At 45.1% G+C, this 24,976-nt stretch overlaps 1 protein-coding gene across 1 annotated transcript; it reads left to right on the forward strand.

Moving 5' to 3' along the window:
* Window positions 1-627: 627 nt before the first annotated feature.
* On the forward strand, window positions 628-1,413 carry LOC134934238 (gastrula zinc finger protein XlCGF71.1-like). The gene has a single exon (XM_063929719.1). The coding sequence runs from the start codon at window positions 697-699 to the stop codon at window positions 1,411-1,413; it is 717 nt and encodes a 238-aa protein (XP_063785789.1). The 5' UTR covers window positions 628-696.
* The last annotated feature ends 23,563 nt before the right edge of the window (window positions 1,414-24,976 follow it).

Below are 24,976 nucleotides of genomic sequence, written 5' to 3' on the forward strand. Positions count from 1 at the left end.
ACTGTTTCCGGGAAAAACGCAGGAGTGGCTGGAGAAACGGGGGAGTGTCTGGGCGAACGCTGGGTGTGTTTGTGACGTCAAACCAGGAACGACAAGCACTGAAATGATCGTAGATGCCGAGTAAGTCTGAAGCTACTCAAACTGCTACGAGGTGTGTAATCGCAATATTTTGCGAATACGTCGTTCGCAATTTTAAGAAGCTAAGATTCGCTCCCAGTAGGCGGCGGCTTAGCGTGAGCAACTCTGCTAAAATCGGCTTGCGAGCGATCAACTCAGAATGACCCCCTATATTCAGTACTGGTGCTTGCTGCCGGACGGTAGATGTCTCTGTGCTGCACATCTGACTGGAAATGGGGATAAAGCAATTTGACAACATAAATATAAAAACAATGATCTGTGACTTGGTACTATTTGTTATTGTATAGAAATATACATCATGTTCCTTATACAATATAATATTTCTACCATTAATGTAGTTACCCCAGTAACCTTTATGCTCTTACATTACTTTCTTTCAGGACAGCTGAGAAGGATTCCCTCTAACAGTAATAGAAGACATTGTGGAAAGGGACATTGTTCTCTGATCAAACCAACTACAGACGTAATTTCTTCTTACACCTCTGGGGATTCACAGAAGCTATTCTCATTATCTGGATAGAAAAACATTAAACCACTAATTTGTTTCTCCTCTAATACATGATGAGTCTCACAGGAGAGAAACCACATCTGTGTTCTGAGTGTGACAGAAGCTTTACATATAAATCACAGCTTATCACACATCAGAGGAGTCACACAGGAGAGAAACCATTTACATGTTCTGAATGCAGCAAGTGTTTTTCCCAGAAGGCAGAGCTTGTTGTACATCAGAAGATTCACACAGGAGAAAAACCATTTAAATGTTCTGAATGCAGCAAGTGTTTTCCCCAGAGTTCACATCTTGTTATTCATCAGAGGTGTCACACCGGAGAGAAACCATTTAAATGTTCTGAATGCAGCAAGTGTTTTCCCCAGAGTTCACATCTTATTAGTCATCAGAGGAGTCACACAGGAGAGAAACCATTTAAATGTTCTGAATGCAGCAAGTGTTTTCTAAATAAGTCAGAGCTTGTTGTACATCTGAGAATTCACACAGGAGAGAAATCATTTAACTGTTCTGAATGCAGCAAGTGTTTTTCCCAAAAGTCACATCTTGATATACATCAGAGGAGTCACACAGGAGAGAAACCATTTACATGTTCTGAATGTAGGAAGTGTTTTCCCCAGAAGTCGGATCTTGTTGTACATCAGAGAAGTCACACAGGAGAGAAACCATTTACATGTTCTGAGTGCAGCAAATGTTTTACTAGAAAGAAAACACTCAATAATCACATGCGGAGTCACTCTGAGGGCCTGAATGCAGCTTGTGTATCATAAGTAATGTAACTTATCACAACTGTATGAATTCAATGGAGCCAATATTTATTTTCTGAATGTGATGAGTGTTTTATATAAATGACTCTTGATAAAGACAGGAGAGGTCTGACATGTGGACTTACAGTAAGCTGGGAACACACTGAGTGATATGCAGCTTTCATCCACCAGATCAGACAGCAAATCACTCAGAATGGAGCATATCGGGCAGTGTGTATTCCCAATACGTGCGCTCCCACAGTTGCTAGTGATATCTCTAGTGTCCTTGTTTATGCTAATGAAGGACATAGCACAATTGTTCCGTCCTTCATTAACATCGCTGCAGTGTGAGCAATCTGGACTGATGGGCATTTGTTCCGATGTCGTAATGATGCCCATCGTCCCAGTGTGTACCCAGCTTTAGAGGCATTTTCCCCTTGGCTCAGTCTCTCTGTTCGAAACCCTCCTAACTTCTAGTAAAGTGAAATTGGGGTCTGCTGCACTGAAGGGGTGTACGCCCAAAAACGGTGTTGGGCCTCATGTCAGAGGGGGCATGGCTTCTCAGGAGATGCCATGATTACCAGCCATGCCCCTGATTTCATCACTGTGGGGGCATACCAAGCTCTCTGGCAGCTGCTGGCCATGCCCCGAGTCCCTCTTTCCACGGAACAGATACCTTGCATGTTATCACAGCTTCTATTCACTGCTGCTGTGCTAAGCAGAACCACAAGTGAGAGGACGGCCTCCCAACTTCCCTCCCACAGTGGTACACTGTGACCCGTGGGAAGGACGGTATGTATAAAATGTAACTGTTCTGCCAAAGTGTGGACATGTGGGAGGTAAGTGTTATGTACTAGAGCTGCAGTGTAACAGGCACTGGTGATTGTGCTGCCATTACTGAGCTCTGTAATAAACAGCTGTTCTGCTGGTGCAGGTGCTGCAGTGATGTGCGGGGAGGTGAGGCAGAGCCTTCCCTGTCATACTGACGTATTCACCAGTTATAGATTATATGAAAAATACAAAGAATATATAAGCTATCTTCTTTATATTATTCTATTCATTATTGTAGTCAAAACTATGGCGTAAAAAGTCTGACAGGTGAGGGAGTGCAGCCCCTGCCTACCTTTTCCACACGTCTTTGATCAAAACTCACCAAATCTCCAGCAGTATATACAGCAGCACCTGTATATAATGCCCACATGTACTGTATATACTGTAGCACCTGTGTATAATACCCATATGTATATACTGCTGCAGCTGTATATAATGCCCACATATATACACTGCTGCACCTTGGTATAATGCCCACATGTATATACTGCTGCACTGTGTGTAAAGCTGTCTCTGAAACTAGCCAGTGTCTCCTGAGCAATTTACCTCACCACACGACCCTGAGGCGCTGGGCCTAGTAGAGAGTTCCAGTAGCTCCTCTCAGTACTGGGATTCCTTCTATGACTGGCAGAGTTATGAGTACTGTATGTTTCTCTTACGTCCTAGACGGTTCCGCAAGAGCCTTCGGCACTTTAAGACTTTTTAACTAGTGGGAACTGGCTCCTCCCTCTATGCCCCTCCTCCAGACCTCAGTTTAGTGCCCAGGAGACTGGACGCACTCTAGTGGAGCTTTACAGAGCTTTGCTAAAAAAGACTTAGTTAGGTTTTTTGTTTTACAGGGAAGCTGCTGGCAACAGCTTCCCTGCTTCTTGGGGGGGAATAGAACCAACTTCTCAATTAGTTAAATGGTTCTATTTTCCGCTGACAGGACACCATTAGCTCCTGAGGGTACTGAACACAGCTCACCCATGGCTCGCGGTTCACTCCCACAGCACTGCCGCTACCCCCTAACAGAGCCAGAAGAAAGAAGACAGGTGAGTATATTACCGGAGTCCAGCAGAGAAGGTCGTCCGGTCATCGTGGCTGCTTGTCGGGTAACAGCGCAGCGGGACGCTGTGATAGATTAATGTTTGGTTGCCATATTGTGTTATAATAATCAAATGCATGTATACACATATAGGATGTTTTTTGTGTTTAATAAAGAATTGAGTTCCAAATAAGGTCTGAACATATTCCAAGCCTCGCTATATGAATGTGTATTAAAAACTTGCACTGAGCTTCACAAATAGTCAGCAAACTTGTCTTTACAATAATTGTCATTGAGGATAGGATAGCTATATCCAGCTCAAACAGGACGTTAAGAATAAATAGATTTCTGATAAGAATAGATAGCTGAACAGTAAAGGAGCTGAGAGTGTATGATGTAATCGTTGCTGTGATTTAACTGTATACTATGTATTGACTGTTACCAAAGATAGAAAGAACATATGTTGTTCTGAGTGTGCCCCCACCTTCGGGAACAGTAATGTGAGCTGACCAACCATGACCAATGTGTAAAATGTGCCTTATATATACGCTGAAGTAATACATTAAAACAGATTACCTAAGAGACATGCGGCTGTGTGTGTCTTATTGAGTTCTCTCAGCAATATATTGCTACCTGATATCCAGGGGTGACATGATAATTGAAGGACCAAACCGCGCTACCAGGAAAGCGCTATCATTAAATGGGGGCTCTTGCTGGAATGACTAATGCAAGGAGAGGCATATAATGAGATTTTCTATGCTGGAAACAAATTATTCTCACGGACTCTGATTTCACATTCTCGGGTGAGTAAAACATTGATTGGTTTGCAATCATTTTTTTTTTTACTCAAATCAGACTCCTTGAGTTTAGTTCTAGTACATTATAGAAAGAATGTGCGTTTATGCTCTTCTTGATCGTCATTATAGAAACCTAATTATCTTGTCACACAGCCTAGATTAACTGAATTATGTTGTATTGCTTAGCTAAAGTGTATTGCCTGTTGTAATCTACGGCAGATAAAGGTGTATTGCTTGTTGCAGCTGAAGTGTATTGCTAAGGTGTATTACTTTAAGGCAGATAAGGCGTAAGGCAGATGAGGCATATTGCTGTTATTATATGTTTGTATGTTCTATGTGTATGGAAGTTTGGGCCAGCCTTTTACGGGGTCTGATTGTTAGCTGGAATTTGTAGTATGCCAGCCCACGGTTGACGCTACAATGAACAGTTTACTGTCTTGTCTGTGTCATGTAAACTGTCTGTTTTAAGATTAAAAAAAAAAGAAACGGTGTAAAGTGTATACTAAGGTGGCTAGTCCATAAGGTCATCAAAGACGGCCCTTGGCACGTGTTATTAGAGGCTTGTCCTGTCACTTGTCAATGGAATCCACTGGGTGATCGTATGAGACAGAAACTAACCTCGCCTGCACTATTGCTCAAATCATTGTTACATGTTGTACAAGTCTAATGTGGTTGAATGACTGAGTCCTTGTCTATGTCCTATTAGCACATGCGCCCACAGAACAATTAGTATTGTGTATGGTACAAAGGCGTACCTAGTTTAAAATTGTTTGCGGTACAAAGGCGTACCTATGTTAATTATTATGCAAGATTTACCCAGTGTTTTTTGCAACATAGATAACCATCTCAGAATAAGAAAGGCATTTTAACAGAATTTGTTAGTATTGTGGGATATCATTTAAATGCTCAATTGTTGTCAATACATAGAAATGAACCTTATCCTTTATAGTTAGATGATTGACCTATTGATCATTGTAGCATACTAGCAGTGTGTACAGCAAGTTCTCAGACATTAGTAAAGGTTGAATATTATGTTTTGGATTACATGCATTGTAGACGTGGTAGGTTAAAACCAGACAAGTTAAGTTAATTTTCAGTAGAAACAAAAATAGGCAGAGAAAGCTTTGTGTCCAAACAAAGCTTATAGCCAGTGATATATGGATACTTCTTGCCTGAGGACATATCCCTCTTCACCGCAGGTGGATTCGGACACACCCAGAAGACTTACTCACTTTCCCTCCCCTTGGGGTAATTAAGATGAAAAAGAGCTGCTCACCTATAGAGATCGTGGCACAAAGAGAAAGAAGGAGAGGAATTAAGCTTATTAATGCTATTCTTAAAAGCGCTAATTTTCCCAAAGAAGGAATTTTAAACACACAGACTTGGAAAAGGTTCTAGGTCACTGATGGTCACTGGTTACAAAGGAAAGGTTATTTGGACACTAAACATATGGCTTATTGTTTCACAAGAACTTGAAGATGAGAAAAATGTTAGACAGGAAGATTGTATGTCTGATATAACACCGCCACCCTATGTTCCTATAACACGCAATACTATTTATAATGATGGGAATGTGGAAGGGGGGTCAGCCCCCTCAGCAGTATCAGTGCATGCAGAACTAAAATCACCAGCTGTTACAGGGAGCTTATATCTCTCACTAATACCAGTGCATGCAGAATCAAAGACGCCTGATATAGCAGGAGTTTTAACTCCTTTAGCAATGCCAACATATGCAGAACAAATGACACCTGAGAAACATTATGTAAATGCTTTAAGTTATGAAAAAAATCCAGAAGGTACACTAGTTCTTAGGGATGTAATCCACTATCCTGAAAAAAAGTCTTTTTTATGTGGGAGATGTGTCCCAGAGGGCAGTGAAAAATGTTTCTTTTGTGGTAACTGGGTAGAGCCGAATTCAGGACCATGTGAATCACCAAATGTTAATGAAGGAGGAAATGTTAAACAAAAAAGCTCCAGGGATCATTAAGAGGTTATGGAATTTTGCTAGTAGTACTAATAGAGATCCAAGAGGAATATCTCGTACAAATTACAATGTAATGCCTGTTAGAGTTAGTAGTCATGCTAATCCCAGACCTACAACTGATTTATTACCTGGTGCTGATGGTTATGTTGCAGAATATGTGGAACAGGAACAGTACATACCATGGTTCCCCTCAGACATTATGCGTATTGTAAATGAGTTACCAAATATCAGAAAAAGTCCAGCAGAGTTTAAAAAAAAGATTAAGCTAGTATATATTGTGTATAGACCATGTTGGGTTGACTTAGAACAAATTCTTAGAGCTGCCATAGGAATAGGTGAATATATGATTCTTGCCATAGCTGCCCCAGGATGCAGATGGTCAAACAAGAAAATGAAGGGTTTCCCATTGCAGAGCCTAATAATGCCAGACTGTTCAAGACTAGATTCCTTATGGACTTAGACCTGAATACCGGCAGCAGTTGTATGCTGTCAGACCAGAAGCAAATTTGATGAATTTTACCTCATTAGTAGAAGTCCTAGAAGGGATTGAAGATAACAAAAAAGAGAAGGATAGGAAAACTTCCAAAACACCAGCTGTTACCATACATGTAGTGCAGGCTGCCCAGTCTAACACCAAGACAAATAAGTGACAAAACCAAGGTAAAGGTGTTAATAACTCCAGGCCCTACACCACAAGGGATGCACAAGTTGAAGACATGACAGGTAAATGTTGGTGCAAGGTTTCAGGTCATCAGAAGAAGGAATGCAGAAAATACCAGTTGTAGGGGGGCGTGTCCAGGAGGTTGAATGAGCAAGCTGCTTTCTCAGTGAGCTCCCAGGGATCTGGGAGTTTCATTAATATAAGCCAACTCCAGCACTAACTTTTTCACCCCTAAGTGCCTTGTTTGCTAACCCAAGGCAGCAGAGAGAGCAGTGAGTGGGAGCTGCGGAATCGGGGAGCCGGTCTCCTTGTGTACCTCGGAGGACCGCCAGCCCGGCCGAGGCCTCCACTCTCCTGCCAGTCAGAAATTAAACCGCTCTGCGGGCGCCCCCACATATATCTAGGGCCCGGGGCCAGCTGAGCCGCAACCAGGGGTGCAGCCCCACAGAGGAGGGCAGTGCAGAAAGAAAAAGACCCCCCTCTCTATACAGGCTCCAGTGCGGCGGCCATCTTAGGTCTCGGGACCCCCGGAGCAGCGTGCGGGACAGGAGGCCCGGAGACGCCGGATTTGGTGAGCTGCCTCATTGGCCTGATCCTCCTAACCGCAGCCCGCATTCACCATCGGCAGATGACCGCAATAGGTGGCTCTAAGTTGGAAGTCGGGGGGGGGCCACAATACAGCCATATTAGCAGTATCACCTAGGGACCTGTATCTGGAGCCGCATTATAGACACCTACCCAGAGTACTTGCTTAAACGGTCCGTTGATGTGCATCTGCTGACTGGGCCGCTGGTAACCGTGCTCCTGGGGTTGGCTCCATAGTACATTACATATCTGCACACCTGAAAAGGAGCTGATCTTTACGACTGATATCTCCTGCCCGTGCGGCACTGAGATGTGATTTTCTCGCTACAATGTCCTCCTAATGCCTCCCCGCAACCATTTTAGTTAATACATACCTACACCGGGTTGCTATACTATTAGATTGAAGACACCTGTGCCACCCTAATACCGCATCCGCCCAATCTCCGTGAAAACAGAAGCCATGGCTCTGAAGAAGAATAAAGCCTCCAAAACGGTCAATCAAGTCGCCTTTTTCAAACCCTCTTCTTTCCGTAACAAACCCCCAGAAGCCGAAACCCCTGGGGTGGGCCCCTCTCCTCAGTCCAAGCGGTCCTCTCTTTTGCCCTCTGAGCCCCCTTTCAGTGACGCATCCCCTTCAATGCGTCTTGAAGACGGTGAAGCCTTAACAATCGGCAGTATGAAGCTTTTGCTACATCAATTTAAGGATGACGTGACATCTGAGTTCAGAGCCATGCTGAAATCCTGCCAGATCTCCATCGATGACCTGGGGGAGAGAACAAACCAACTGGAAACTAAGATGGGCGAGGTAGTCGGTTCACACAATTCGTTGATAGACTCCCATGATACCCTGGAGGGTGAAGTGAATTTCTTGCGCGATAAAGTAGCGGATTTGGAAGATCGCTCGCGCAGGAACAATCTGAAACTCAGAGGGGTCCCTGACTCGATCTCTAACAGTAGTCTCCACGATTATACTATGGAGATCTTCAAAAAACTGTTGCCTACTGCCAGCTCCTCAGATCTTTTGTTGGATCGAATTCATCGAATCCCTAAGGCCCGAGGTGCCCCAGAGGGATCGTCTAAAGATGTTCTGATGAGGGTTCACTTCTATCATATAAAAGAATCCTTGCTTAAGGCGGCTAGACCATCCTCTGATACGGCAGAAGCCTTGGGGAAGCTTCAACTATATGGGGACTTGTCGCAGTACACTCTCAATAAAAGACGCTCCTTCCATCCGGTTACTACTATTCTTCGGAATGCTGGTATCCTTTATAGATGGGGCTTCCCCACTCGCCTGTTGATCTCCAGGGATGGTTCTACTATAGCCATCTCGTCGGCTGACGAGGGCCTGAAGCTCCTTCGTAAATGGAACCTGGGGGGAGACCCCGGGCCCAGTTCTCCTGACCATCGACTCCAGCAGGACTGGTCGACGGTTGAGAAGTAATGGTATACTGATCACACTCACTTGCCATAGGTGCCTTTACCTGGATTGTTGTCCTGGGTCTTGGCAGTTAACTGCAGAGACGGTTACGTGAGAGATTTAAGTCGGCTAATGCCACAGAAACGATTATACTCTTTTTGCTAACCATTGCATTATAGTAGGCATTAATGTATGAGAATTACAGAGTTAATTTGTTGTCTCTTTCCTACGAAATCTCGTCTGATAATCTAATTGCAATAGTTCTTCTATAGCAGACCAGCGTTGTATGTCTCTGTGGCACTAAACCCTAAGGTTATGGGAATGATAGGCCATGTGGGTGTACTTACACCGAGATATACAATCCTCGTCTATTAGGTTGCGGGGAGGTTGGCCACCAACCTCTCTATTTCATTGGGTGGGGCGCTGGATGTTTTGGCGCCTTACTGCGGCCCCATATCTTTATGGGGTCTGTTTCCTTTCTTTTTCTCATAATTCTCTTTTGTCTACCCCAGTCTGTTTCCCCTATGTGTCTTGTCTTCCTCAGGGTTGTGTTCCTAGACGTTGGACTCAGCGGTTGAAGGTTCCTGTACTACTCTGTCATGGTCAGGTTAGTCTCACTTAATGTTAAGGGATTAAATTCCCCTCAGAAACGTAAACTAGCGCTGTCCTCCTTCTATAAAATGAAGGCGAATGTTATTGCGGTTCAGGAAACCCACTTCAAAAAATTAGATCCCCCTAAATTTCACGATAACCGTTTCCCTACTTGTTATATGGCCAATGGCCCTACAAAAAAGGCTGGAGTGGCGATACTATTTTCTTCTAACTGCACTTTCACCTTAGATTCCCAAATTGCAGATCCTGAGGGTCGATATCTCATTTTAATTGGGTTACTGGAGAATGTTATGGTCACTCTAGTCTCATGCTATGCCCCTAATACTGGTCAGCTTACTTTCTGCAGGAAACTTTGTGCTCTGATACAGAAACATACCAAGGGGTCGGTTTTGATCTTGGGGGATTTCAATCTAGTGGTCGACCCCCTACTAGACAGATCTGGTACTACTAGAGATATTCGGTTGGGAGGTCGGAATGCTCGGGACGGGAGGCCTAGCCTCCGCCAGTTACTGGGGGAATTCGACCTGTACGATGCATGGAGAACTAAGCACCCCACAGAGAGGGATTATTCCTTCTACTCACATGTACACTGCACATACTCTAGGATAGACCTTGTTCTGACAAAGAGACCCTGACGGCTATTGGGGAAATCAAAATATTGCCAATGACCTGGTCTGACCACTCACCGGTAATGGTGGTATGGGAGTTGGAGACAAGTGGGATTCCCCCAGGGCCTTGGAGACTGGGGAGGTTTCTGCTCAATAATCCCGATGCTCTTAGCACTATTTGACAATCTATACAAACATATCTTGACACAAATAAATCAGAAGATACTTCGACCTTTAACAACTGGTGCTCTCTTAAAGCGGTGATTCGAGGCATAGCCATCCAGACTGCTGCCAGACTTAAACGCACTCAACAGGCGGAACGCCTGTCTGCTGATAGGGAGGCTGCCAGACTGGAATCATTACATAAAACGAACCCGCTCAATAAGACTACCCATAAGCTTTTATTAGCCGTCCGGGAAAAAGTGAACATTTTTTTTTTTGCCCCCTGGACATTAGAAGAACTAGACACAGCTGTCTCTGGTCTCCCGAAGGACAAGGCCCCTGGCCCTGATGGCCTCCCCTCCAATTTCTATAAAGCATACAAGAATGAATTGGCTCCCCTACTGTTGTGTTTTCAGCGAGGCATCGGACGTGGGAAAGTTTCCCAAAGAAATGCTGGAGGCGCAGATAGTTGCCATCCCAAAACCTGGCAAACCCCCCACAGCAGTACAAAATTACCGACCTATAGCCTTGTTGAACACAGACGTTAAGCTCTTTGCAAAATTAATTGCCATTCGTTTTTTTTCCTCTGCTCCCCTCTCTCATAGCGGCTGACCAGGTGGGCTTTGTCCCGGGCAGACAGGCTCCGGACAACACCCGGTGGGTGTTTAACAATGTGCATAAAACACCCCTCCTTATACTCTCTCTAGATGCCGAAAAGGCGTTTGATAGACTCCATTGGGGATATCTGAGAGCTGTTTTAGATCAATTTTGGTTCGCTGATAGGTTCTTGGATTCTGTTTTTGCTCTGTACTCTGCCCCCTCTGCAAGGGTGTTTGTTAACGGTGGTCTGTCAGGGACTTTTAACATCACCAATGACAGACAGGGCTGTCCCCTGTCACCCCTTATATTCGCCTTAGCTATTGAGCCACTAGCTGAAATAATTAGGACTGAACCAACGATTACTGGCCCAGAAATTGGGGGTTTAACCCACAAGATCAGTTTATTTGCTGACGACATCTTGCTTTGCTTAACTCGCCCTGATACCTCATTAGCTGCGCTCCGTGATGTGCTGAATCGATACTCTAGTATGTCATATTACAAGTTGAACACAACCAAGACTGAGGCCCTTCCGCTTCACATACCACCACGTACGGTGACCCGACTTAAAGATCTATACCGTTATGCTTGGCAGGTCAGATCCATTAAGTACTTAGGCATTCACCTCTCCCTAGACAGAGACCTGTATGATTGTAATTATGTACCCCTTCTTAGCGCCTTTGGAAAATTAATAAAAGAATGGTCTCTTCATGAAATATCTTGGCTAGGAAGAATTTCTGCGACCAAGATGATACTACTCCCTAAACTTCTTTATCTGTTCTATGCTATACCTCGTAACTTCCCCAGACCTCTCCTGGTGAAAGCTAACATGATTATTTCTCAGTATATATGGAAGGGGGCGAGGCCCCGCATAGCTAGACAGGTCCTGATGTTGCCTAAATCGGTCGGGGGGGTGGCATACCCTAACTTGGAAGCGTACCACTCCGCGTGCCTTCTCAGCCAGGCTCGAGATTGGTTCGACTTGCACAGCCCCAAACCATGGGTCCTTATAGAAAGGTCCTTCTTGGGTTCGATCGACCTGAGAGATATGTTTCTGCTGCCTGCTCAAAGTGTCCCTAAGCGACTAGGCCCGGGGAAATCGGTTAGATGTACCCTGAAGCTCTGGCATAATGTCGCTGCGTCTGATCCGAAAATCGTGTTGCCTGCGGCTGATTTAGAAATTAAGACTATTGCTAATCTCATACCCAACCTAGGATTGGATAATTGGATCTGTGCTGGGGTTGTGCATTTAGGAGACCTATACTCAGAGGGAGGGTTGGTGCCCTTTTCTAAGTTATTAAGTAATTCTGGTATCCCGAGGCATGACTCCTTCAAAACCAAGGTAAAGGTGTTAATAACTCCAGGCCCTACACCACAAGGGATGCACAAGTTGAAGACATGACAGGTAAATGTTGGTGCAAGGTTTCAGGTCATCAGAAGAAGGAATGCAGAAAATACCAGTTGTAGGGGGGCGTGTCCAGGAGGTTGAATGAGCAAGCTGCTTTCTCAGTGAGCTCCCAGGGATCTGGGAGTTTCATTAATATAAGCCAACTCCAGCACTAACTTTTTCACCCCTAAGTGCCTTGTTTGCTAACCCAAGGCAGCAGAGAGAGCAGTGAGTGGGAGCTGCGGAATCGGGGAGCCGGTCTCCTTGCTCCCGCGGATTGCGGACTATTCGCTGCACAGAAGCCGGGGCCTAAATTTTTACACTATCTCCAGGCCTGGTGGACGGACGGCCCGGGACGTCGGAGGAGTACAGCTAAACCTTGTCCCTTGCTGGGACATCACTGCAGCTTCCCGGACGGCCCTCGCTGACTGGCGAGGAGGATCCGAGACGTGTAAGGAGCTGAGACGCAGGCTCCGGAGTAAGCGCGGCGGCCATCTTGGGAGACGGGAGGAGAGGCGGCGGTGGCCCGGAGGCCAGCGGAGGTGAGCGACCTGAAGCCTGGATCCCACGGGGGTGGCTGTACCTCTCCCTCCTTGTGTACCTCGGCCGTTGCTGCGGAGGACCGCCAGCCCAGCCGAGGCCTCCACTCTCCTGCCAGTCAGAAATTAAACCGCTCTGCGGGCGCCCCCACATATATCTAGGGCCCGGGGCCAGCTGAGCCGCAACCAGGGGTGCAGCCCCACAGAGGAGGGCAGTGCAGAAAGAAAAAGACCCCCCTCTCTATACAGGCTCCAGTGCGGCGGCCATCTTAGGTCTCGGGACCCCCGGAGCAGCGTGCGGGACAGGAGGCCCGGAGACGCCGGATTTGGTGAGCTGCCTCACTGGCCTGATCCTCCTAACCGCAGCCCGCATTCACCATCGGCAGATGACCGCAATAGGTGGCTCTAAGTTGGAAGTCGGGGGGGGGCCACAATACAGCCATATTAGCAGTATCACCTAGGGACCTGTATCTGGAGCCGCATTATAGACACCGACCCAGAGTACTTGCTTAAACGGTCCGTTGATGTGCATCTGCTGACTGGGCCGCTGGTAACCGTGCTCCTGGGGTTGGCTCCATAGTACATTACATATCTGCACACCTGAAAAGGAGCTGATCTTTACGACTGATATCTCCCGGACAGGGGCGTGAATCGCTACTCGCTCTAGTGCACTCACCCTGCCCGTGCGGCACTGAGATATGATTTTCTCGCTACAATGTCCTCCTAATGCCTCCCCGCAACCATTTTAGTTAATGCATACCTACACCGGGTTGCTATACTATTAGATTGAAGACACCTGTGCCACCCTAATACCGCATCCGCCCAATCTCCGTGAAAACAGAAGCCATGGCTCCGAAGAAGAATAAAGCCTCCAAAACGGTCAATCAAGTCGCCTTTTTCAAACCCTCTTCTTTTCGTAACAAACCCCCAGAAGCCGAAACCCCTGGGGTGGGCCCCTCTCCTCAGTCCAAGCGGTCCTCTCTTTTGCCCTCTGAGCCCCCTTTCAGTGACGCATCCCCTTCAATGCGTCTTGAAGACGGTGAAGCCTTAACAATCGGCAGTATGAAGCTTTTGCTACATCAATTTAAGGATGACGTGACATCTGAGTTCAGAGCCATGCTGAAATCCTGCCAGAGCTCCATCGATGACCTGGGGGAGAGAACAAACCAACTGGAAACTAAGATGGGCGAGGTAGTCGGTTCACACAATTCGTTGATAGACTCCCATGATACCCTGGAGGGTGAAGTGAATTTCTTGCGCGATAAAGTAGCGGATTTGGAAGATCGCTCGCGCAGGAACAATCTGAAACTCAGAGGGGTCCCTGACTCGATCTCTAACAGTAGTCTCCACGATTATACTATGGAGATCTTCAAAAAACTGTTGCCTACTGCCAGCTCCTCAGATCTTTTGTTGGATCGAATTCATCGAATCCCTAAGGCCCGAGGTGCCCCAGAGGGATCGTCTAAAGATGTTCTGATGAGGGTTCACTTCTATCATATAAAAGAATCATTGCTTAAGGCGGCTAGACCATCCTCTGATACGGCAGAAGCCTTGGGGAAGCTTCAACTATATGGGGACTTGTCGCAGTACACTCTCAATAAAAGACGCTCCTTCCATCCGGTTACTACTATTCTTCAGAAGGCTGGTATCCTTTATAGATGGGGCTTCCCCACTCGCCTGTTGATCTCCAGGGATGGTTCTACTATAGCCATCTCGTCGGCTGACGAGGGCCTGAAGCTCCTTCGTAAATGGAACCTGGGGGGAGACCCCGGGCCCAGTTCTCCTGACCATCGACTCCAGCAGGACTGGTCGACGGTTGAGAAGTAATGGTATACTGATCACACTCACTTGCCATAGGTGCCTTTACCTGGATTGTTGTCCTGGGCCTTGGCAGTTAACTGTAGAGACGGTTACGTGAGAGATTTAAGTCGGCTAATGCCACAGAAACGATTATACTCTTTTTGCTAACCATTGCATTATAGTAGGCATTAATGTATGAGAATTACAGAGTTAATTTGTTGTCTCTTTCCTACGAAATCTCGTCTGATAATCTAATTGCAATAGTTCTTCTATAGCCGACCAGCGTTGTATGTCTCTGTGGCACTAAACCCTAAGGTTATGGGAATGATAGGCCATGTGGGTGTACTTACACCGAGATATACAATCCTCGTCTATTAGGTTGCGGGGAGGTTGGCCACCAACCTCTCTATTTCATTGGGTGGGGCGCTGGATGTTTTGGCGCCTTACTGCGGCCCCATATCTTTATGGGGTCTGTTTCCTTTCTTTTTCTCATAATTCTCTTTTGTCTACCCCAGTCTGTTTCCCCTATGTGTCTTGTCTTCCTCAGGGTTGTGTTCCTAGACGTTGGACTCAGCGGTTGAAGGTTCCTGTACTACTCTGTCATGGTCAGGTTAGTCTCACTTAATGTTAAGGGATTAAATTCCCCTCAGAAACGTAAACTAGCGCTGTCCTCCTTCTATAAAATGAAGGCGAATGTTGTTGCGGTTCAGGAAACCCACTTCAAAAAATTAGATCCCCCTAAATTTCACGATAACCGTTTCCCTACTTGTTATATGGCCAATGGCCCTACAAAAAAGGCTGGAGTGGCGATACTATTTTCTTCGAACTGCACTTTCACCTTAGATTCCCAAATTGCAGATCCTGAGGGTCGATATCTCATTTTAATTGGGTTACTGGAGAATGTTATGGTCACTCTAGTCTCATGCTATGCCCCTAATACTGGTCAGCTTACTTTCTGCAGGAAACTTTGTGCTCTGATACAGAAACATACCAAGGGGTCGGTTTTGATCTTGGGGGATTTCAATCTAGTGGTCGACCCCCTACTAGACAGATCTGGTACTACTAGAGATATTCGGTTGGGAGGTCGGAATGCTCGGGACGGGAGGCCTAGCCTCCGCCAGTTACTGGGGGAATTCGACCTGTATGATGCATGGAGAACTAAGCACCCCACAGAGAGGGATTATTCCTTCTACTCACATGTACACTGCACATACTCTAGGATAGACCTTGTTCTGACAAAGAGACCCTGACGGCTATTGGGGAAATCAAAATATTGCCAATGACCTGGTCTGACCACTCACCGGTAATGGTGGTATGGGAGTTGGAGACAAGTGGGATCCCCCCAGGGCCTTGGAGACTGGGGAGGTTTCTGCTCAATAATCCCGATGCTCTTAGCACTATTTGACAATCTATACAAACATATCTTGACACAAATAAATCAGAAGATACTTCGACCTTTAACAACTGGTGCTCTCTTAAAGCGGTGATTCGAGGCATAGCCATCCAGACTGCTGCCAGACTTAAACGCACTCAACAGGCGGAACGCCTGTCTGCTGATAGGGAGGCTGCCAGACTGGAATCATTACATAAAACGAACCCGCTCAATAAGACTACCCATAAGCTTTTATTAGCCGTCCGGGAAAAAGTGAACATTTTTTTTTTTGCCCCCTGGACATTAGAAGAACTAGACACAGCTGTCTCTGGTCTCCTGAAGGACAAGGCCCCTGGCCCTGATGGCCTCCCCTCCAATTTCTATAAAGCATACAAGAATGAATTGGCTCCCCTACTGTTGTCTGTTTTCAGCGAGGCATCGGACGTGGGAAAGTTTCCCAAAGAAATGCTGGAGGCGCAGATAGTTGCCATCCCAAAACCTGGCAAACCCCCCACAGCAGTACAAAATTACCGACCTATAGCCTTGTTGAACACAGACGTTAAGCTCTTTGCAAAATTAATTGCCAACCGTCTTTCCCCTCTGCTCCCCTCTCTCATAGCGGCTGACCAGGTGGGCTTTGTCCCGGGCAGACAGGCTCCGGACAACACCCGGTGGGTGTTTAACATTCTCGAACACTGTGATGTGCATAAAACACCCCTCCTTATACTCTCTCTAGATGCCGAAAAGGCGTTTGATAGACTCCATTGGGGATATCTGAGAGCTGTTTTAGATAAATTTTGGTTCGCTGATAGGTTCTTGGATTCTGTTTTTGCTCTGTACTCTGCCCCCTCTGCAAGGGTGTTTGTTAACGGTGGTCTGTCAGGGACTTTTAACATCACCAATGACAGACAGGGCTGTCCCCTGTCACCCCTTATATTCGCCTTAGCTATTGAGCCACTAGCTGAAATAATTAGGACTGAACCAACGATTACTGGCCCAGAAATTGGGGGTTTAACCCACAAGATCAGTTTATTTGCTGACGACATCTTGCTTTGCTTAACTCGCCCTGATACCTCATTAGCTGCGCTCCGTGATGTGCTGAATCGATACTCTAGTATGTCATATTACAAGTTGAACACAACCAAGACTGAGGCCCTTCCGCTTCACATACCACCACGTACGGTGACCCGACTTAAAGATCTATACCGTTATGCTTGGCAGGTCAGATCCATTAAGTACTTAGGCATTCACCTCTCCCTAGACAGAGACCTGTATGATTGTAATTATGCACCCCTTCTTAGCGCCTTTGGAAAATTAATAAAAGAATGGTCTCTTCATGAAATATCTTGGCTAGGAAGAATTTCTGCGACCAAGATGATACTACTCCCTAAACTTCTTTATCTGTTCTGTGCTATACCTCGTAACTTCCCCAGACCTCTCCTGGTGAAAGCTAACATGATTATTTCTCAGTATATATGGAAGGGGGCGAGGCCCCGCATAGCTAGACAGGTCCTGATGTTGCCTAAATCGGTCGGGGGGGTGGCATACCCTAACTTGGAAGCGTACCACTCCGCGTGCCTTCTCAGCCAGGCTCGAGATTGGTTCGACTTGCACAGCCCCAAACCATGGGTCCTTATAGAAAGGTCCTTCTTGGGTTCGATCGACCTGAGAGATATGTTTCTGCTGCCTGCTCAAAGTGTCCCTAAGCGACTAGGCCCGGGGAAATCGGTTAGATGTACCCTGAAGCTCTGGCATAATGTCGCTGCGTCTGATCCGAAAATCGTGTTGCCTGCGGCTGATTTAGAAATTAAGACTATTGCTAATCTCATACCCAACCTAGGATTGGATAATTGGATCTGTGCTGGGGTTGTGCATTTAGGAGACCTATACTCAGAGGGAGGGTTGGTGCCCTTTTCTAAGTTATTAAGTAATTCTGGTATCCCGAGGCATGACTCCTTCAAATACTTGCAGATTCGACATTGGCTGCAGTCTTGTGGGAGGGAGGGGGTGGCCGCCGTCCCCCTTCCGGCCTCCCTCCGCCTCCGGCTGTCTTCCCCTGACCATGGGGGCGGGACATCAAAATGGTACCAGTATATAACCCTCCTCACTAAAAGGGGTAAGCTTCCTTCGCAGCTGAAGTGGGAGAGGGATCTCTCCATTGATCTGTGGGAGGAGGAGTGGGACTCCATCTCCTCGAGGTGCTTTGGGATCTTGAGATGCCTGCAGCACTCTGAGATGTACTTCAAACTGTGCCAAAGGGCGTACTTTACTCCACAGCGACTTCATATCATTTGGCCTTCGACTTCCCGGTTATGCTGGAGGAATTGCGGCCACGTGGGTAACATCCTACACGTTTTCTGGGAATGCCCTGTTCTGAGATCGTTGTGGACTGAAGTGTTCTCTCTTCTCCGGGAAGTGTTGGGGGTTGAGGTCCCTATGACCCCTATGTTCGCCCTATTCCATTATTCCTCACCCGACCTTATGCGCTGTGATAGATATATTGCTGGCCATATTCTCATATCTACTAAAGCTGCAATTGGACAGCGTTGGAAAACACCAAATGTACCCACGCTCCATGCCATAGTTAACAGTACACATAAACACTATCTATTTGAAACGTCGGGAGGTTACGATACGACCTCACCATCATCAGTACTGAATTATTGGCTGAAGTGGAAAATATTTCGGGAACGGACAGGGTTTCCTATGGTTGTTGCCAACCCTATAGAATTGTCGCAGTTACACTCTCCACAATCTGAGGATGCCTGAGGAATACTGCTACATTTAGTACATATCAATCCTAATGAAGATCGATAATCGATCAGATGTGTTAGGAACGTTCTCATCAGTGGAACTTAACCCGTGTCTTTGTTATCCCCTATGTGTCTCAATGTGTTGTCTCTCTTCTTGTTCTACTCTACCTTTTTTCTCTATCTGTTAGATGTTAGTCCTATGTTTGTTTTCGGCCGGATTCGGCAGTACATGATTATGACATTGTAAACACAGCTGCACTGTTAATGCATTGTACTATTTCTGCTTGATATCCTGTTCAGTCAACTCATACTTATATTGGATTGTACGTGTGCTGTCATGTCCGGCTGGGTATGTTACTGTTTAAAAAATAAATAAAAACTATTGATAAAAAAAAGAAAATACCAGTTGTGGCTGAAATCTAAGGATACTTTACCAGCTTTCACGGTACAATGGGAATGACAGCATCCTGCTCCGGGGTCCACCTACTCATGTAACACCTACACTGACCCCATTAAAAGTACTGTTATGCTTACGCTACCTACAGGAAACACCCTAGAATGCCTTTTGGACACTGGAGCAGCAGTCACTGTACTTAATAAAACTGACGTCCCAAAAGAACTTTTAACCAATCACTATGTCGACAGGACTGGGAGGACAGCCCCTCCCTCTTCAAAGAAGTAAGCCAACTTCTCTCCTTATAAATGATGAACTTACATCTGTACCATTGAATTTCTGACTTCACCTAAATGCCCAGTGAATTTGCTGGGAGCGGATATCCTTAAAATCATGCAAGCTACTATCCAGTATACCCCACAAGGAATCAAGTATACCAGCAACATTCCAGCTATCATGAAGTCCAACATTGAAGCTGCAATTGAAGTTTACCTACTACAAGAAACTGCCAAGTCCAGCGTAGAACCAACCCTCCCAGAATGGGTTCCTTCTCAGGTGCCAGACAGACTATGGTCAAAAGGAAAGATGGATACTGGACTACTACGAGTTCAACCTGTCCACCTACAGCTCAAGCCCGGAACCATACCTGTCTCAATCAGGCAGTATGCTCTCACCACAGCACAAACTGAAGCTATTACAAAGCAAATCCAAGCCTTTCAAGAGAATGGGATCATTGTCAAGAGTAGATCCCTATGGAACACTCCATTGTTTCCTGTGAAAAAGAGAGGTGGTCATGGTCAAGATGGAGTACAAGAAGTCCAATACAGACTTGTTCATGATCTAAGAGAAGTCAACAAGAGACTGGTGATCAATTCTATCCTCATACCTTACTGGACCAGATCCCAACTTCAGGGGCCTGGTTCACGGTAATCGATCTGGCCAACGCCTATTTTTCTATTCTGATCACTGAAGAATCACAGGCAATGCTAGCCTTCACCCATGATGGAAGACAGTACTGTTGGACCAGACTTCCACAAGAAGGAGCAACCAGTCCGTCAGACTACACTGAAGCAATGTCACTCATCTTCCGAGCATGGAGACCAGTGTTCCCAGAAAACACCAAGCTCATACAGTATGTAGATGATCTACTGCTAGCCACAAGCACAGAAGACCAATGTACAGTAAACAAGAGACTCTATCACTGTTAAAATTTCTGGAAGAACAAAACTGCAGAGCTTCCAAATGAAAGCTTCAACTATGCCAGAAGAAGGTCATCTTCCTTGGTCACTGCATCTCTCACAAGGAGCCAGACACCTTACTGAAGAAAGGAAACGGCTTATTCTACAAACCAAAGTACCAAAGACTATTAAACAGACCAGATCATTCCTAGGTCTTGTCGGATACTACAGAGAGTGGATACCACATGCTTCTATCTACATGCAAGTTCTTTATGACAGCACAAAGAAAAATGCTCCAATCTACACCACAGAACAAGTTGAAGCAGTTCAGAACCTCAAGGCTGCCATAGCATCTCCACCAGCATTGAGTCTGCCAGACTACACCAAGCCATTTACTCTTTATTGCCATGAGGAAAGAGGCCATGCACTTGGAATAATCACACAGATGCATGGAAGCAAGCAATGCCCAGTGGCTTATCTTTCAAGCAAACAGGACAACATTATCCAAGGAGCACCCACCTATATCAGAGCAGTTGCAGCAATAGCAGTCCTCAAACAGAAATGCATAGACATTGTGCTCAATCATGAACTGATCGTTCAGGTACCACATGCGGTGACTGAAATACTACAGCAATACAGAACCAAGCACTTATCAGCTGCAAGACTCACCAAGTATGAAGTAGCTCTACTAAGTGCCACAAATGTCACCATCAAGAGATGTACCTCCCTCAACCAAGCAACTCTACTACCAGCCCTATTGCAGGAAGAAGGAGCAGAGTATGAATCTCTAGATTCAAAAGGAGGGAGAAGAGAGATATATAACATGTCTAGCAATGGTACCCAGAATAACCAGGATGATGAGAACCAAGTGAACTGTGGGAATGCAGAAAGTGATGAAAATATTCCCAATAAAATATTTTCCCATGACTGCATGGCTCTGATGGAACAAGAGACTCAACTATTACCTCATGCCACAGACACAGCCCTTCCTGATGCCCAGTACAACCTCTATGTAGATGGATCAAGATACTATGATAATGGAACCCAATATACAGGGTATGCTGTTACAAGAGAGACTGATATCATGGAATCAGGAAGCTTACCAGCACAGCTATCATCACAAGCTGCAGAGCTAATAGCTCTCACTAAAGCTCTGGAGTATGCAGAAAACACAGCAGCTAATATATACACAGACTCCAGATATGCTTGGGGAATTACGCAAGATTATGGCCAGATTTGGAAAAGCAGAGACTTCAAGGCAGTTACAGGAAAACAGATCTAACATGCAGATCTGATAAATAAACTATTTGAAGCTCTGGACAAGCCAACCAAAGTGGCCATTATAAAGATCCAAGCACACACATCAAGAATCAAACTAAAGAAACAAGAGGAAATAACTTGGCTGCTCTCTTTGCTTCAGCATCTGCCAAGAGCTCTGACAAATCAGAAGTACAAGTAATGCTGGCTGAAAGTGACACACAGAACTCAGCACACATGGCTGATCTACAACAACTCATCATCTTCCAGCATCAAGCAGGTCCCTTGGAAAAAGCCACCTGGCAAAAGAAGGGAGCCATATATGACCAAGATACAAGACTCTGGAAAACAAAAGATAAGACATGTTTGCCAAGAGTACTATATTCAGCTATGTGCCAAGTAAGCCATGGAATTACCCATGCAGGAAAAGATCAAATGACAAGACAAGTCAACCAAAAATGGATAACCCCAGGATTCCAAGGAGCAGCAGAGAAGCACACACAAGCATGTTGGATATGTGGAATCTCAAATCCAGGAAGTAGAACCAAGACTCCAATTAGAGCCATTCCAAAAGACAATATGCCATTTGAGACTACAGATAAACTATATTCAAATGCCAACTCATGGCCCGTTCCAGTTTGTACTGGTCTATGTCGACACCGTCTCCAAATGGGTAGAGGCCTTTCCAGTAGCCAAAGCCACAGCAAAGAGTACAGCAAAGAAAATGTTGACTGAAATAGTATGTAGGTACGGAGTACCAGAAGTGATTGAATCAGATAGAGGAAGTCACTTCACAGGAGCAGTCATGACTCATATCATGGAAGACTTGGGCATACAGCAGGCCTTCCATCCTCACGCGAGCGGACTAGTGGAGAGAACGAACTATAGCATCAAGGCAAAAATTATGAAGACACTGGGAAGGGATGGGTTGACTGTTTGCCTTTGGCACTATTTAGTCTTAGAACCTCACCTAACAAAAAGTCAGGATATTCACCATATGAAATCTTGTTTGGTAGTATACCTAAGATAGGATGTTATTATCCACAAGAATTGCAGCATAAACATGGTGATTTAACGGCTTATGTGAAAAGTCTGACTGAGAGACTAACCCATCTTCATGTTGTAGCACATGCTTCCCTTCCAGACTCTACAGAAGATTAGAATCCACATCATCTCCAGCCAAGAGATTGGGTGTACCTGATGTAAACTCTGGTTTACGTACAGGGCTAAAAGCAACACTTTAAAAAGACATTTCATACACTTTAAATGAAGCTGCTGCAGCCGCTATACTTAATACACAACCTACGTACTTATTACACCATTAGCGTACAGAGTCCCGTACCGTGTACAAACAATAGAATAATGGCTACAGTCAATGGTACATACTTTTGGTTTCGTCTGCGCTTCCCGGTCCGGTCCTCAGTCATCAAGGGTGATGACCTTCAGAGTCTGTGATAGTGACCTGGCATGCAGCTGGCTCTTTATATAGTAGATCAAAACATAATACAATAGACACTGTGTGCTCTTCTTCCATTGGTTTGGGGGTGGGACATATCCTGTGCACCGGGGATCATTGGTCAACTCAAGAAGTGGGCGATGGCTAGGACTTGAGATGTGGTTTCTGTTGTTTGCATCTGAGTTCCCGCCCCATGACCAGTTAAACCCATCACATTAATCATACATAAATCTGGTATTATTAATAACTTAATGTGGTAATATATAATAATGTTCTTATTCCCACCAGATTAATGTTTACGTTACTCTGAACAATGTGATCCCACACATGATATGATTATCTATTTCCATCCTCAAGATATACATATATCCACATATATCCATATACTCATATACATACACACACAGACATACTCCTGCTATTACAATTTGTTAAGAATTTTTTATATATATATATATATATATATATATATAAACACATACATCTCCAAGAGTGTAGACCATGAATGTTAGTATCTCCAGTTTCTATATGTCTGGTTTGTATTTTTGTTTGCTATTGCTAATTGAGTTTCTATCAGGCTGGGTTTCTGGGTATTGTCTTTGTTTTGTCTTCAGGTGAGACAATGACAATCCAGTTCCTATTGCTTTCAATAGAAATTCGGCTACCCTAGTAAACAAAGGTGCTGTCGCCATTATTTCCCCGCTAGGTTTGGAATCTGCTGCGCGAGCTAATTCCCTTTGCACATCCCTCTCTTGCTGCCATAAATTTAAACAATCTGTATGTCTAATCCTTTGTTTTATGGATTTTATCAGACATCTCCTTATCCTTAAGTTCTGCAATACCTCCGGTTCAAAGCTGCCCACCTTAGGGAATGGTACCCTATCTTTGTCAGTCATACATAACCATTCATTGTAAAAAGCCTCCGTGTGTGATCTATACTTTTCACACATAATAAACCTTGCTGATTCTTTTGGTCGCAATTCTTCAGCCTGAACCCTAGCTACCAAACGCCCACTGCTTGTGCAATTGAATCCCATCGCAGACTTTTTGCCAATAAACGCAATCGCCAATGCACACCGCAGATAGACGGTGAAAGACACCTATCGCTTTCACTCGCTCCTTCTCTGCTGAGTACCACGACTCACTCCAATAGTGAACACTGCTTGCCCAGTGAGGCCCTATCTAGTTTCTATTTACTGGAAGTGTTAGGAGTGACTTACCTTTTCCAGTAAATATCCGCCACTGGACAGTTTCCTGAGAGACCAGCGAAAACTCCCTATACTCTTATACACAAATCACGCTTGCTTGTGCTCTATACAGCGCTAATGATACCTCGATTCTATGCAAAAGCTCGTAAGTTGAGCTATATATTGCACCCACAAACGTGCGGTCCAATCGCACATCGTATAGGTACTTGTTTACCTATCTGCCGTATGACCATGGGTTGATGTACAAACTGCGACCCTCAGCTCAGAGCGTAACTAAAAACCTTTTTACTTCAATACTACACAATTCACAATTCCCTATTACGTTCCTCTGCAAATCTCACGATTTGCGTAATTCAATCTATATTAATGTGAGTCAGCTGCCTCGCGCCACCAAGCCTCCTCTTACTTGGTGTACCACGGGACCTGATTTCCAGAGTTTAAATCCACTCTCCTACGTTCGCTCACTCAAATACACTTTGGTTTTTTCTGTACAGAAATTTTCAATTCATTCAGATAGGCAGCTTTACCCCAGAGGCAATACAGTTTAAACAAAAGTTTTATACTAATCTGCTTTAGAAACCGGTTAGTTTTGTGGTTTTGTAGCATGGTTACTGTCCCACCTTTGAACTAAACGACACTATTGTGTAATTTGTATTTAGCGCCCGCACCCTTACACACTTTGCATAAACACACGACCGTGCGTGTCTCTAACGCTGCATGCGCAGTCCTGTACTTTGTCCGAGACACGTGTACAAAACCGTGCGTCTGCAGTAAAACAAATCCCACAACTTCTATAAATGTGAGCAATGCTAACTATAATCACTCACTTAACACAACACCCAGTTTTTTCTGTATAAACCTTTACAACCAGGCCAGACTGCGTTTGTGTCTTTACACTTACTTGCTTAAACACTTATTTTAGTTTTAACTATATAGCAACAAATGTATCCGGTTTCACACAG

Source organism: Pseudophryne corroboree, chromosome 6, assembly GCF_028390025.1.
Source record: "Pseudophryne corroboree isolate aPseCor3 chromosome 6, aPseCor3.hap2, whole genome shotgun sequence".
In the NCBI taxonomy this organism is placed as follows: domain Eukaryota; kingdom Metazoa; phylum Chordata; class Amphibia; order Anura; family Myobatrachidae; genus Pseudophryne; species Pseudophryne corroboree.

Bases quoted from the DNA above. Each gene is read 5' to 3' on its own strand.
- LOC134934238 (XM_063929719.1), top strand. From the start codon at position 697: ATGATGAGTCTCACAGGAGAGAAACCACATCTGTGTTCTGAGTGTGAC.